Source organism: Sciurus carolinensis, chromosome X (assembly GCF_902686445.1).
Source record: "Sciurus carolinensis chromosome X, mSciCar1.2, whole genome shotgun sequence".
NCBI classification, from domain to species: Eukaryota; Metazoa; Chordata; class Mammalia; order Rodentia; family Sciuridae; genus Sciurus; species Sciurus carolinensis.
Window position 1 is genome coordinate 18133679 of NC_062232.1, and position 14247 is coordinate 18147925.

Consider the following 14247-nt stretch of genomic DNA (forward strand, 5'->3'; position numbering starts at 1 on the left):
ATAGAGAGAAAATTCCTACAAATCTTCATGATACACTTCAAAAGTACCATTTCTGTGATTCCTTCTCTGATTTCACTTGGCAGCATTTACTATTTTTCCCTTTGTTCATCGAAGCAAACCATACTACCTGTTTCTACAGATGAACGTCTACTTGCTGTCTACTCCTCAAGGGAAGCAAGCTAGTTTATTTTAAAAATCCTTCCAATTCCCAGTACCATGCCTGAAATATGGCAGACATAAAGCAGAGACTTCTTAAATGAAAAAAATGAATAAATGAGTTATCAAATGAATACACAACTAAGAATGATTAATGGCAAGAATATAGTTTATTGTATCTGACTGAATTCAAAATTGTTAAATAGTTGATGATATTTATCTAATTGATTTTTATTGTTACTGTTGGTTTGGTAACAGGGATTGAATTCAGGGGTGCTTAACCACTGAGCTGCATCCCAGGCCTTTTAACTTTTTTTTTTTTTAATCTTGAGACAGGGTCTCCCTAAGTTGCTTAGGGGCTTGCTAAGTTGCTGAGGCTGGCTTTGAACTTGCAATCCACCTGCCCCAGATCCACCTGGGATTACAAGCATGTGTCACCACGCCCAGCTCTTAGCTGATAATTTTGATCCCCTATTATTTATATTTAATACCAAATGTAAAGCTGCTACAGCATTCCAACTGCCATATACTTTATGTGTTTCACCTTTTACAAGAAATTGAGCTACACATGTAGAAATATCAATAAGTGATTGAAGTTAATAGGTGAATTAGATGAAGAAAATGTTGACCTTTAAGAATAAAATGTTGGTCAAATGCTGAGATCAATAATAACTTAGGATTACACAATTTCCACCTTAGTCTTGGTTAAAGAAACACAGCATAAACATGCTATTATAATTTCTAATAGAAAAATAATAAATTCATCACCTGCTTATAGGGAAATCTGGAATAACAAAATATAGGAATAATGATTTATTATGTTATTCAATTCTACTATACTAATCATGTTAATGCCCAATATGATCACTTCCTATTTCTCTTTCTATAGCATAGTTACAGTTCTCTATATTATAGCCTTTCACATTTATTTGCTTATTTGATTTTCACAATAATATAGTGAGGTATGTAGTACAGATAATGTATTTCCAATTTATAGCTGAGGAAACCAAAGCAATGAGAAGTGACTTGCAAAAATATTACACTGCCAGTAAGATGTAGATACTGGTTGTAGGCCCTAGGCCTGTGAATTTCTGAGCCACTGCTTATAGTGGTTCTCAAACTTGTTCATGCCTCGGAACCACCTGTTAAAACAGAATATCTTATTAATAAAGGCTGGTCCCCAGAATTCCTGATTCAGTAGGTCTATGCTGGGGCCTGAGAATTTGCATTTCTAGCAAGTTCTCAAGGGAGGCTGATACTGCTGCTGGTTCAGGGACTGCACTGTGGAAATCACTTAGCTACACCACACCATTCTGCCCCTCCTCTGACTTCAACTGAATTATACTGCAATATTTAGAGAACTGACTCAACTGATGTTCTTTTTGGGAATCAGCTAAATTTCTTTAAGTAGCTAAACTTTTGACAGAGGTAGATTCTTTTAGATGTCACAATAATTTGTCATGAACCATAAAATACTTAACAAAGATAACTCTCTGTAAATAGAAAACATCTGATTTACTCTAAGTACCTAATTCTAAACTAAATAAAATAAATAAAATACAAATGAAACCAGCACCTATTAACTCTATGTATTTTTAGTTATATGCCCATTTGTTCTTGTCCTCAGAAGTCATCCTCAATCAAGTGAGATATACATACACCAAAATATGAAATGTTGCAATACTTACATTTTCTGTGGTTCCAGTAATTACATGCAGGCCATCATATGTTGATTTAATATACATACCCTAAGAAAAAGACAGCATCAGAAAAAAAGCAATTGAAATATTTTCAAATATATTATAACTTCATTTTAAAAATCTATGATTTAACAATACTGTTTTTAACCTAGTGAGAAATTACTATCTCAATGTTCTGATTTCTAAAGTTTTTCTGAAAAAAAAATCCTACACTCAATTAAGTGTTTGATAAGTGATTTACCTATGAAACTTATAAAATGCAGTATGGTAATTTAGTATTCTGAAGAAAGGATACACCACACTTCTCCACAAATCTATACTATAAACTTTGTGGTAAAACGTAAGTTACAATGGGAAATTCAAATACATGTATGATTTTAGTCTATGGTAGTTGATATAATTTCACAATTAAAAGCATTTTTACAGAGATACTTTAACTATAATTAACTGGAGCCAGAAGCGTAGCAAAATCTTAAGTATATAAACTTTGTACCTCTGATATTTTTCAGTACCTTGTATTCCTGCTTAATTTCTTATTGATGATGTTTTAATAATTATATCAAATTATCTCTACATCAGTAAATAAAAGGTACTGCATGGCAATTCCTTTTCCCAAAGGTAAGATTCCATTTTCTGTTTAAATAAAGCCGTTTTACAAAATGCTTCATTATAGTTTTAAAATTTTCCAGAAATCCTGAAATTGGGCAAGCTTTATGAATAAATGAAAGCTTCAAATTATGGATGGTGATGATAATTTAAAGGAAAAAAATCACAATAAAATATTCATACTTTAGATATTAAATAATTTAAATAAATCAGAAAAACATGATTATGTGAATGGTTTTTTCCCTCAAAGGAAGGATCTGTTACTCTAAATTCTCATTTGAGGGGAAAAATTCCATGAATTTTACCTACTTTGAATTTCAAATTATTAATTTCATAAATAAAATCACTAATTTTAATTAACTTCAAATCTGAAACACAAGAGATTTAACAATAACCAACAATACCACTGTAGGAAAAGCATATATTTAGCGCTTATGTGAATGAAACAATTACTATAATGTTGATTACTATAATGTTAATTACACATTTAGATACTTGAATATACATGTGTTTTCACTGAAAATAAGAGATAAAAAGCAGTGAAGTTTGTGGCATGGAACTACTAAGAAATCGCTGGGTAGGTTTCAATTCTAAAAAGTCATATCAGTAATGCCATATATCAGTATCCAAAATGGCTAAGTCTGTACTTCTAATATGAAATGAAATGAATATAATTTTAAAAGATGATCATTTGTCTGTGAACTCTTGTTTCTTAAAAGAAAGTTCAGCACTTTATATAAAATAAGTAACCTCAGTGAAAGTATAAATGAAACAATTAATGAATTCACCTGTAGTTTTTAACTGTAACTATGTGGCAATAATCAACCTTATGCTGGTGACAGTTGTATAGGTACTTCCTTTTGACATTAATATTTATCCCATTATTTATTGGAGGTTAAATATAATGATATTATTATATTATTTAGGCAAGGATATTTCTTCTAACATCTTTCCCCTAGTAACTAACAAGATAATATCAAATCAATAAAAGATCTTAAAACATATTTGTAGCTAGACACTACATTTTGTTTTGATTTTTTAGATAGAAGGATTGTAAAAGGATAAAGTAGAAAAACAGTGAAAGAAACATTATATATTGTTTAGACATACAAAACAATCATCTATCATTATTTATCACCATCATCACTAATAGCTAATTGTTGCAATGTACCAGGGACTATTTTAAGTGTCTTACATTTATTTCACAATAGCCCATGTAGTGAAACTATCTTTAATCCTGTTTTAGAGATAAGGACACCGAATCACAGGGAAGTTGGAGAGTATGCCTGGTAAAGAAGTCTGACCCAAGAGCCCACACACTTAACAACTAGTCTTATGATTTGTGGAGTTATTAACATATTAACAGGTAAGACAGTTAATTTATTTTTCTTAGTAGAACATAATAGTTGGCAGTTGTGTTGACTAAAGGTCAACAGATATATGAAAAAATGTTCAAAATCTCTAGCAATTAGAGAAATGCAAATTAAAACTACACTAAGATTTCACCTCACTCCAGCCAGAATGGTACTAATCAATAATTAAAGTAACAATGAATGTTGGTGAGGATAAGGGGGGAAAGATTCACTCATACATTGCTGGTGGGACTGCAAATTGGTACAATCACTATGGAAAGCAGTATGGTGATTCCTCAGAAAACTTGGAATGTAACTGCTTTTAATAATCAAAACTGACTTCTTTAGTCTTTTTTCTCCCTCTGGTAGTACTAGTGAGAAAAATGTCCAAAGTCAGGAAACAAGTTGTTTGGATGAGTTCCAAACTAATCTTCTGAACAAGAGAGTCCACAGAAATACATGTGATTACTTTTTGCCTCTTAGAAATGATCGATCATCAGGAGGACATGTAAATCAAATCGAATGTCTTTTTTTCTTTTACAGAGACTAAAAATGGTTTTCCACTCAATCAAAACTTCCACTCCAAAAAAAAAAAAAACAACAACAAAAAAAAACTTCCACTCCTCCTTTTCTTTCTGTTTAATTTTAAAATCAACTAATTCTGGATCAGACTTTAATAGTTCCCTCTGTCCTACTCAGTGCACCAAAATGACCTTTGCTTCACTCTTTTTCCAAATGTCCAAGGCAACCTCACTGTCAAGTCAGTCAGCATAAGACCTATTTGGAAATAATCCAAGCACTTAAATAGAAAAAGAACTCTCTAGGTTGAGAAGCTTCCCTAAGAATACCCCAGTCCCTTCCTCACTATTCAACTCATCTTTTGGCTCTGATCCAGGTTTGATATGCTTAAATTAAATCTCATTTTCTTTCCTTTAATTTTCTACTAATTATTGTTTAAAAGCAAGTTCACATTCTAATCATAACTAAGCACATTTCCCACCATTTCTTATAATGCTTCAGAACTCTCAAATCTAAGAAGTCTTATAAGATTTGACTAATTTGTTAGGAAGCTGATGAACAATCTATCCAGTTTATCAGTGGAAGAATGAAGCAGTTACCTTTTGCCTATGAGAGATGTTGTTTTAAAGTTGGCAGGAGACCTACAGATCTTTCTAAAGTAATTAACTTCATTAAAGCTTGGTGTTCTTCCATGTCTTTCTATTTTTTCCCTTCTTTTATCATTTAGACATTTCCTGTGGCTAAGCATGTGCTAAATGTTATAAAAATCTTCAAATCTATTTATTTCAAATGTGATTTACTAAGTTTAAGGATGACTGAGTTTTAAAATGATACCTTGAATAAGCTATGTAAAATCTCTATTTAGTCTTTTAAAGTTTGATACCAAACAGAAGATATAAGTTTATACTTAACTCTTTAAATTAGTAATCAATATTTTAGGTTTTTCTTTTCCTCCCTTTGAAATATTAACTCAGTAAAGTGCTGCCATTGCCCTTTAAAAATGAATTTCTTTAAGTTTGTCCAGTGTTAAAGTCATCCTCCTAAGTTCATTTAGCAATTCCAAATTCTAATATGGGATAATGGGAAAAACTTTGCTTAGATGTAATTTATTTAGATTTACCTGAATTAATCCCTGCCTCTATTGTTTATTACTATTTAATATAAAGCAACTGGTGAGGATCTGCAATTCTTTTTTCTCATTTGTAAAAGGAAAAAAAATAATACCTACTATATAGACTTGTGAGGAAGATACCTGGCAAATAAACAAATACTTTTAAACTTTCTTTTCTCTTCCAGTTCTTTCCCAGATGTTTTAATTCAATTTCTTAACATTTTAAGTTCATGACTATTTAAAAGAACGGACACAAATGTACTTCTTTTAAATTAAAAAAAAAACTCTAAAAGACTTGTCTAGGGCTATATTTATTTTAAAAAATTAAGATTTCATAAAGTCCATCAATTAGCATTATGTTGACACTTCACACTGCTATTTCTCATCATGATTTCAATGGAAATTAGAGGACAAAATGAGATAGTTTTCTCTAAACAATACTGTATTTAAAACCATATACTCATGGAGTTATAAGGACCTTTAAAGATGGTCTACTCCTGCCCCCCATATTCTACTAATGACACGATCAACACTAAGAAAGTTAAGTTTATTACTCCACCTCCCCAAGATCACTCTCATATTTCATGTAAGTGATTTATATTAAGGTATCTTGATTTCTAGTCCAGTAAAATATAGTATTATATTCATAATTTCCACTCTATGAATCATGCTTAGAGAGCTTCCTTTCCTCCTTAACTCTGAAAGAGAAGATGTAGAAAGGAAAAATATTTAATAGAGATGGAATACTTTTTTAAAAAATAAAATGGGACTTTGTTGAAGTAAAAAAAAATGAATGCAGTAATCACCCCTTATCCATGGAGGATATGTACCAAGACCCACATGGGATGCCTAAAACCATGGATAGTATCCAATCCTATAGATACTATGTTTTTTCCTATATAAACATACCTATGATAGAGCTTAATTTATAAATTAGGCACAAAAAGAGATTAAAAATAACTAATGATAAAAGAGAACAATTAAAACAATATGCAGTAATAAAAGTGATAAGAATGTGATATTTCTTTTTCTTAAAATATTTTGTATCTTCAAATTTTCATTTAAAGGACACACTTTATGGCTTCTCTGTGGTATATCTGAATATCCAGTATCACTACTTTTGCGCTTTGGATCCATTATTAAATAAAATAGGGCTACCTGAACACAAGCATTGTGATACCATGACTGTCAATCTGTTAACCAAGATGACTACTAAGTGACTAATGGGTGGGTAGCAGCATATACTGCACAGATAAACTGGACAAAGGGATTATTCTTGTCTTGGGTGGAACAGTGTGAGATTTCATCACACTACTCAGGATGGTAAGCAACTTAAAAAGTACAAATTATTTATTTTTGGAATTTTCCATTTATTATTTTCTAATTGTAGCTGACCACAAGTACTAATACCATAGAAAGTGTAACCATGGATAAGAGTATAGTAATAAGAATTTAAAATCATAAAGATTATTTCAAATTATTGTTACAAATATATTCTTAAAACTAATCCAACTTAGATATAATACATAAGTTATAATGATGACATATAAATATGGCTATATCTCATATGGTGATTTTCATCTTCCCAAGAAAATAACCATAAACTAGGAACTATGGATACCTGAGAGTAATCTATCAAATTTCCCAATTTTAAGTATAAAAATCACTATACAGACTAAAAATATGACCTCAAACCAAAAAAGTCATTGGTGGTCAATGAAGGCTTTGACTTCTGAAACAGTTACATGTGTGGATGTGAAAAAGAAAAGACATAAAGAGCTAAATGTGCTTAAAGATCTTTAAGAAGATGCTATCCGAATTCAATTATGAATACCAGTTTCTAAGATTTCTATTTTCCAAAATATCATTAATTGGCAAATTTATTAAATAGGGAGAAAGTAGAAACAATGAGCATGATATTGATGTTTAAGAGCTGTGCAGTAGGTAACATGTTTCAAAGTCATTTTCCTGGATTTTGTGTCTTCCTCAACATTATTGATTTCATATATTTCCTTTCTAGAGATTTATTTTAAAAATCTCTTCCTTGGGTTTAATTTAGAATTCAAACATTTTTTTTAACCAAGTGAACAAAAGAGAAGATGATTATCTTTATTTCATACTAAAATTGTATGAATACATCTCACAGATATTAGCCTAATGTTAGCAATATCCAGTTATATATTCACCCTTCTAAGAATGGATGTGGATTATAATGAATATCAGTTTGGTTTGGCTACCCACCCCATGGAAAGGAAGATCTATTAAAGCCAGGACAAAATGGCAAAGTATGGTGGTGCATGCCTGTAATTCCAACAACGTGGGGGACTGAAGCAGGAGGGTTACCAGTTCCAGGCCAGTCTCAGCAACTTAGCAAGACCCTGAGCAAGTTAGCCAGACTCTGTCTCAAAAAAATAAAATGTAGTTCAGTGGTAAAGTGTCTGGGTTCAATTCCCAGTAACAAACAAAAAACAAACCAAAACAAAACAACAAAAACTAGAACAAATCAAAATGAAACAAAACACCTTCTTGCATGAGCAGGTTAACATTTTAGTACTTATTATAAAACTCTTAAACTTCCCATAAGCCTAAGAAACATTAATTTGAGGGAGGGTGTAAAAGAATGCAATCAAAAGTAAATTATTACCAAATTAAATGGAATAATTCAGAAATCACCATTTTCCATTTTTTATTTTTATTTATAGAACTTCTTATCATGACAAACTCCTACTACATTAAGTCCTCCAGGTAAAAAATATCAAAATGTTCAATATCTGTTGAAATTCATTGATTCTCAGACTTGGGGGCTACATTATCCATATCATTAGCTGTTTGTTGATGATGGCTTTGATAAACATGGTATCACTTACCAGTCCTTCACTTGGTTTGATGTTTGCCAGCTGAATCACTTCCAGGTGAGCAGACTGTGAAACCAGAGGATCTGATGACAGGGAGATGATGTGATCACAGACTCCAGAAAGAGTTTTACACTGGAAGCAAAAAGAGAAAAACAGTTACGGTAAACTTATTGTAAGTAAAATTTGAATCAGTTTTCGTTAATTTGTTTTTATGCAGTATTTTGGGATTCAACCCAGGAGTTTTCTACCACTGAGCTGTATCCCCACTCCACCCACTTTCTTGAAACAAAGTCTTGCTAAATTGCCTAGGCTGACCTCAAACTTCTGACCCTCATACCGCAGCCTCTTGAGTAGCTGGATCACAGATATTATGCCACCACATGCCTGGCTGTTACAACTTTTTAATGAGGAAAATAAACCAGTCAGTGTTTAACTGGCATAAAAAAGGTATTCAGGTGAAAACTGCACATAATACAACAAATCTAAATTATGAATATAAGAACTACATGCCAGAATATTCATAAAAGTAATATATATGTATTATTTCTATTATTCAATTCATCACATCTGAAATGATTGTTTCTAAACAATCTTAAATAATCTGAGAACTTCCTGATAGCAGCCATCAAATTGAATTCAATTAAATAATGTAAAAAATCCTGCTGTTTTTTACTTCATGATCGGAAAAGCTAAAAAACAGTTTGACCAAGGTCCTGGAAAAATGAGTCCTAAGTCTGCTTGGTGAACGCTTCTAACACAATTTTCTAGGCTTTCCTGCTCAAGAATACCTTCGTATAAAGTTTCCCACCTTGTCCAGGCAAAGTCTGGAACAATCTCAATCTGCTTTATCAGCATTCTATGAACAGTCTGAAAAATGTATGATATCTTATTCTGAAATTCTCCGAAGTAAGGATCACATCTGGCATGGTCTCACCTCAGACTATCTAGCTATCTATCTATTAGTTGAATGAACTGAAGCGCAAATGAGCTTTCACAATTAGTAGAGTGGCTTACTGAGAAGAGAAAGCTGGTACTTAAGTTGGGATAAATCCATTCATGCTGATATAGAATAACAGATTTCAAATATGTTAAAATATGTTATATATCGTATGCTTAAGACTTAGACATGGTACAATCAAGAAAAAAGGGAAATATGAGTATGAAGCTTGGAATATATTTCCCTAAAATATGCTAGCCCTCAGATGCTTCCCATATTCTTCTTATACTTACTGAAGTCTGGTTTCCATCATTTGAGAATTTTCCCTTACCATAGAAGAAGTTATTTTGTAGGCATCAAGGCATCTTCTAATCATCTCCAATATGTTACATTTGTGCTGTGATCACTGCATTAGTCTACTGTGAAGGAGATAGTACCCTCTGCCTGGTTAGGATAATAAAAACTCTACTGATTGCATTCTGCCCTGGTCTAGGCCTCCATCTGTGCTGGGCTCAGTTTCCTAACGCTACAGAAAATGTCAGGCTAAATTTCCCCTGTAAGAGTACTAAGTTTTTTTTGCGTCTACTTCTTATGGTGGTACTTTTACTGTGACTATCAGCTCCTAAAGAGTAACTGCATGATACCAATACCCATGGAAAGAACATGAACTTGATATGAAAATGTGGGCAACTGCCATACTGAAAATGACTTACTATGGGCCTGTAATCAAGTTATTTTATATCTTTGAGGTCGGTCGTTTTCCTTAGGAAGAAAATGAAATGAGGAAATAAAGATTACCTTACATGACTTGAAAGTTAAAACATGATAATATATTTAAAAAAGAGCCCGTATGACTGCTATTCAAATAAGACATTAAATAAATGCCTATTTTTTCCTTGTTGTTTTCTCTACCCTCAAAGGGATCAATCATTATTCATTAGATGAATTAGCCCATTATTTTTAATTCCATGACCTTGTTAACCATCTTACCATAACCAGTAACTACACAGGTCAGTCTAGCTGCATGGCCATGATGAGGGGTTCATGTCATTTTACTCACTCTGATGTTCAGTTCTCAGTGCTTTCATATACAATGAACATATTTTTCCATGAAGGGCTTCTACAAAAAGTGTTCAGAGGAAAACAATCCCTCAATAGGTGACTCTACAGGAACCAGCATAGTGGAAGAGGGATCTGTGCAGTCACACAAAGCCTTACACTTGGTTTTACACTCTACTGTTGCTGTTTTGGAATTCTTAACTGATTTTGTAAAAGGTGCTTGGCATTTTCTTGGCATTTTCATTTTTTTTCACTCACAAATTAGGTAGTCCATTCTGGGATCATGTGTGTGTGTGGTGCACAGTTGTGTGGGTTTTATTTTTGATTTTTTTGTTCTAATTAGTTATATATGACAGTAGAATGCACTTTGACACATCATACATAAATGGAGTATAATTTCTCATTCTTCTGGTTGCACATGATGTAGAATCACACCAGTCATGTAGTCATATATGTACAAAGGGTAATAATGTCTGATTCATTCTACTATCCTTCCTATCCCATACCCCTTCCCCTCTTTCACTCCCCTCTACCTAATCCAAAGCAACTCTATTCATTCTTAGCTCCAGCCCTTATTGTGAATTAGTGTCTGCATGTCAGAGAAAATATACCATATATTCCATACTTTAGTTATGGCAAGTTAAGCCGCTATAAACAATGATGTTGCTTCATCACTGTAGTATGCTGATTTTAAGTCCTCTGGATATAAACCAAGGAGTGGGATGGCTGAGTCAAATGGTGGTTCCATTCCAAGTTTTCTGAGGAATCTCCATAATGCTTTCCATAAAGGTTGCACCAATTTGCAGTCCCACCAGCAATGTATGAGTGTACCTTTCTCCCCACATCCTTGCCAACATTTATTGTTGCTTGTATTCCTGATATTTGCCATTCTGACTGGAGTGAGATGAAATCTTAGAGTAGTTTTGATTTTCATTTCTCTAATTGCTGGAGATGGTGAAAATTTTTTTTATATTTGTTGATTGATTGTATTCCTTCTTGTGTGAAATGTCTGTTTAGTTCCTTAGCCCATTTATTGATTAGGTTATTCATTTTGGATGTTAAGTTTTTTGAGTTCTTTACATATCCTGGAGATTAATTCTCTATCTGAGCTACATGTGGTAAAGATTTTCTCCCACTCTGTAGGCTCTCTCTTCATGTTACTGATTGCTTCCTTTGCTGAGAAGAAGTTTTTTAGTTTGAATCCATCCCATTTATTGCCTTTTTGTTTTGTAAGTTCCTCTTGAGAATGTTCATCAGTGGCCATGGGGAAAAGAACAGAATGGCAGCAAAGCAGCAGCTACACAAAAACTGGCTACAGTTCAAATTGTATATTTGACAGGGGAAAATAGCCACCTTGGCAGATTTAAATCTTTTAACTCTTCCTTTCTTCTTCTATGTGGTTACATTTTCATTCTTATTTTCTCTTTATCTCAAAGGGGAAGAAAACACTTCTAAGTTTGGAAGGTTTCTATACAGGATACTTGGATTGCATACTAATCTGGATTATTATTATCAGTATGCTAAAAATAACCTTTTATGGTTTCTACAAATTGGCGCATATTTCCAAAGAATCCAATGTATAAATAAATAGGATGGTGATGGATGTATTTAAATGGCTCAGTATGTGTACATTATAATATTCAGTACCTCATATAACACTCTGGTAGTGAGTAATACTAGCTTTCCTATTCAGGCACTGGTAGGTTTAGAATTGGTATGGAAGAAGACTTTAGACATTTTTGGAGAAAGAAAATACCAATTAAATACACATATCGATTTACAAAGCATTTGCTAAGATTCTTCTTGAGTAATTTCTGGTTTGTTGAATGTCTGATATCTGCTCTGTAATAGATGCTGCTGAGAATATAAAATATGAGTAAAACATTGACTTTAGCAGCAAAAGTTATCAGTATTTAATAAAGATCTTGAAAAACTTATAGAATTAGAAAAGAGAATCCACTAGAACCTGCTGTCTGTCAGATAGATAATGTAGTAGGGTCTTTATAGTGCAGTGCTTGGCACTGGACTAAATAAGCCAATTAGAAGGGGTATAAATTGGTCTTGCTTTATATGCTAATTTTATACTCTGAATTGCATCATACACCAAGCCACTGCAGGAAACCACCCTAGAACTACAGCAGAGTTCCAGGATGTAAATATTAACATATTCTTATAAAAATGAATCTGTTCAATTTCATATGAGATATTTCACTGTTATTCTAAAACACAATGTTATCTATCACTACCTAAGACTGTATTCTAGAAAAGAAAATTACAATAGAGTAAGAAATATATTTTTTTCTATTATTTAACATCATTATTAGATACAATTTGTAGAGTATCTACCATATGTTTGGCACAATGCTAAATACTTATATTCATTGTCTCATTTATCCTTATAGTGGCTTCCAGAAGTCGATGTTATAACCAGTTTGTTGGATGAAAGAGCAAGACTAAATCATTACACCACGGTTAACAACTGACAGAAGCACTGAAATTCTTAAAATCCTTGCTTGATTTTGACTCTTGGATCTCAACTTCTGTTTTAGATACATTTTATTTTGTATTGTTTAAAATCAATGTCTGTTTTAGATGAGTGTTATACAACACATTTAAACTACAGAGTATAATGAAATGTGAGTCAAACCTGCAAGTTTTCTTGCAATTTACACTGTAGTAATTCTACCCAGGATTATTATGAAAGACTGGTAACTGAGTAACAATTAACAGATAGGGCTAAATTTGACTTAAGAAACTCTTAAAACAGAAAAGTGACATGTCTGGATTTAGTGATATTGTGCGTTTTCTTCCCTACTGGGCAGTTTATATTAATTTCAATTCTGAATTAATATATGTAATCATATTTTTGGAAAGCTTTTTGTGTATATACATGTGTGTATGAATATGGCTGGTTCTCCTGAATCTAAAAATTCTAAAAGGGAAAAAGATCTGAGCAGAACATGCTTACTTAAAATAACTATTTTAAAAGCAATATTTTAGTCACTGTAGAGATTTAAAAAACAACTCTACATTATGAACAAATAATAAGAGACAGCCTTCTGTTATTATATCTGAACAGCATTCTTTCACTATCTCTGAACTGAAATACCTTTTGGATTAATACATGAAATGTTAGCTACTATATTTAAAAAGTAAAAACAATAGTGAAAAACTAGAGAAAACTAGTCTTTTGTTAACTTTGGAGTACACTCAGGCATTATTGAGATACTTAAATTATTTTTGTTTTAATCTAATTAAGTAGAGTACTGGTCAGTTATTCTTCAGAGTGTACTGGAGCAAATTATTGGAAATATCTTTAGATTTTAAAAAATCTGAAAACACATTTGACACAGGAAAGAACTCCAGGCTCATAAAGTTACCAAAGACTTCACAGAAATAAATTTCCACTTTTCAGTTATATATTTATATACAAGGATATAAAATATAAACCCAAGACAAATTAGGGAAACAACAGATGGATATATATTTCAAGATAGCCACAGTGATGGGAAAAGTACAATTTAAATGCAGTTTATATGACTTGGGTTTATTATTGATGGCATGGAAAACAGTAACAAAAGTTTTATTTTGACGAATAGTGTGTACATTTTAAATAGCTATTGATACAAATACTACTGCAATTAAAGTAGTTTAGAGAACAGAGCATGTTTTTATCTTATTGTTTGGTTTTGGATATCAGTATAATTTTGAATAAATACTACAACTCTGTGCCAATTTAGGATGAAATTTGCATTGTATTTGGAGAACAACGGGTGCACTGGTTTTACAAAACATTAAACATTAATTCTAACATTAAATAGTGAGAACTCTAAATGATATAAGCCTCATTTAGAAATATAATATGCTTAATTGCAGAATAGTTGACAGAGTATCTGCTGCCCAGAAGCAGTCAGCTGCCATGTTGTAAGAGATCCTATGGAGTGCTCCATGT

General features: G+C 32.3%; 1 protein-coding gene across 5 annotated transcripts in view; it reads right to left on the reverse strand.

Annotated features, from left to right (window-relative positions):
• Positions 1-14247, reverse strand: part of Cnksr2 (connector enhancer of kinase suppressor of Ras 2) — a 275785-nt gene that overhangs the window by 143197 nt on the left and 118341 nt on the right. For all 5 annotated transcript variants that reach the window (XM_047535710.1, XM_047535709.1, XM_047535712.1 and 2 more), the window contains exons 6-7: positions 8312-8431; positions 1845-1904 (exon numbers count right to left, since the gene is read on the reverse strand). In XM_047535710.1, the coding sequence (XP_047391666.1) occupies positions 1845-1904; positions 8312-8431 (180 nt within the window). The remainder of the gene's footprint in view (positions 1-1844; positions 1905-8311; positions 8432-14247) is intronic.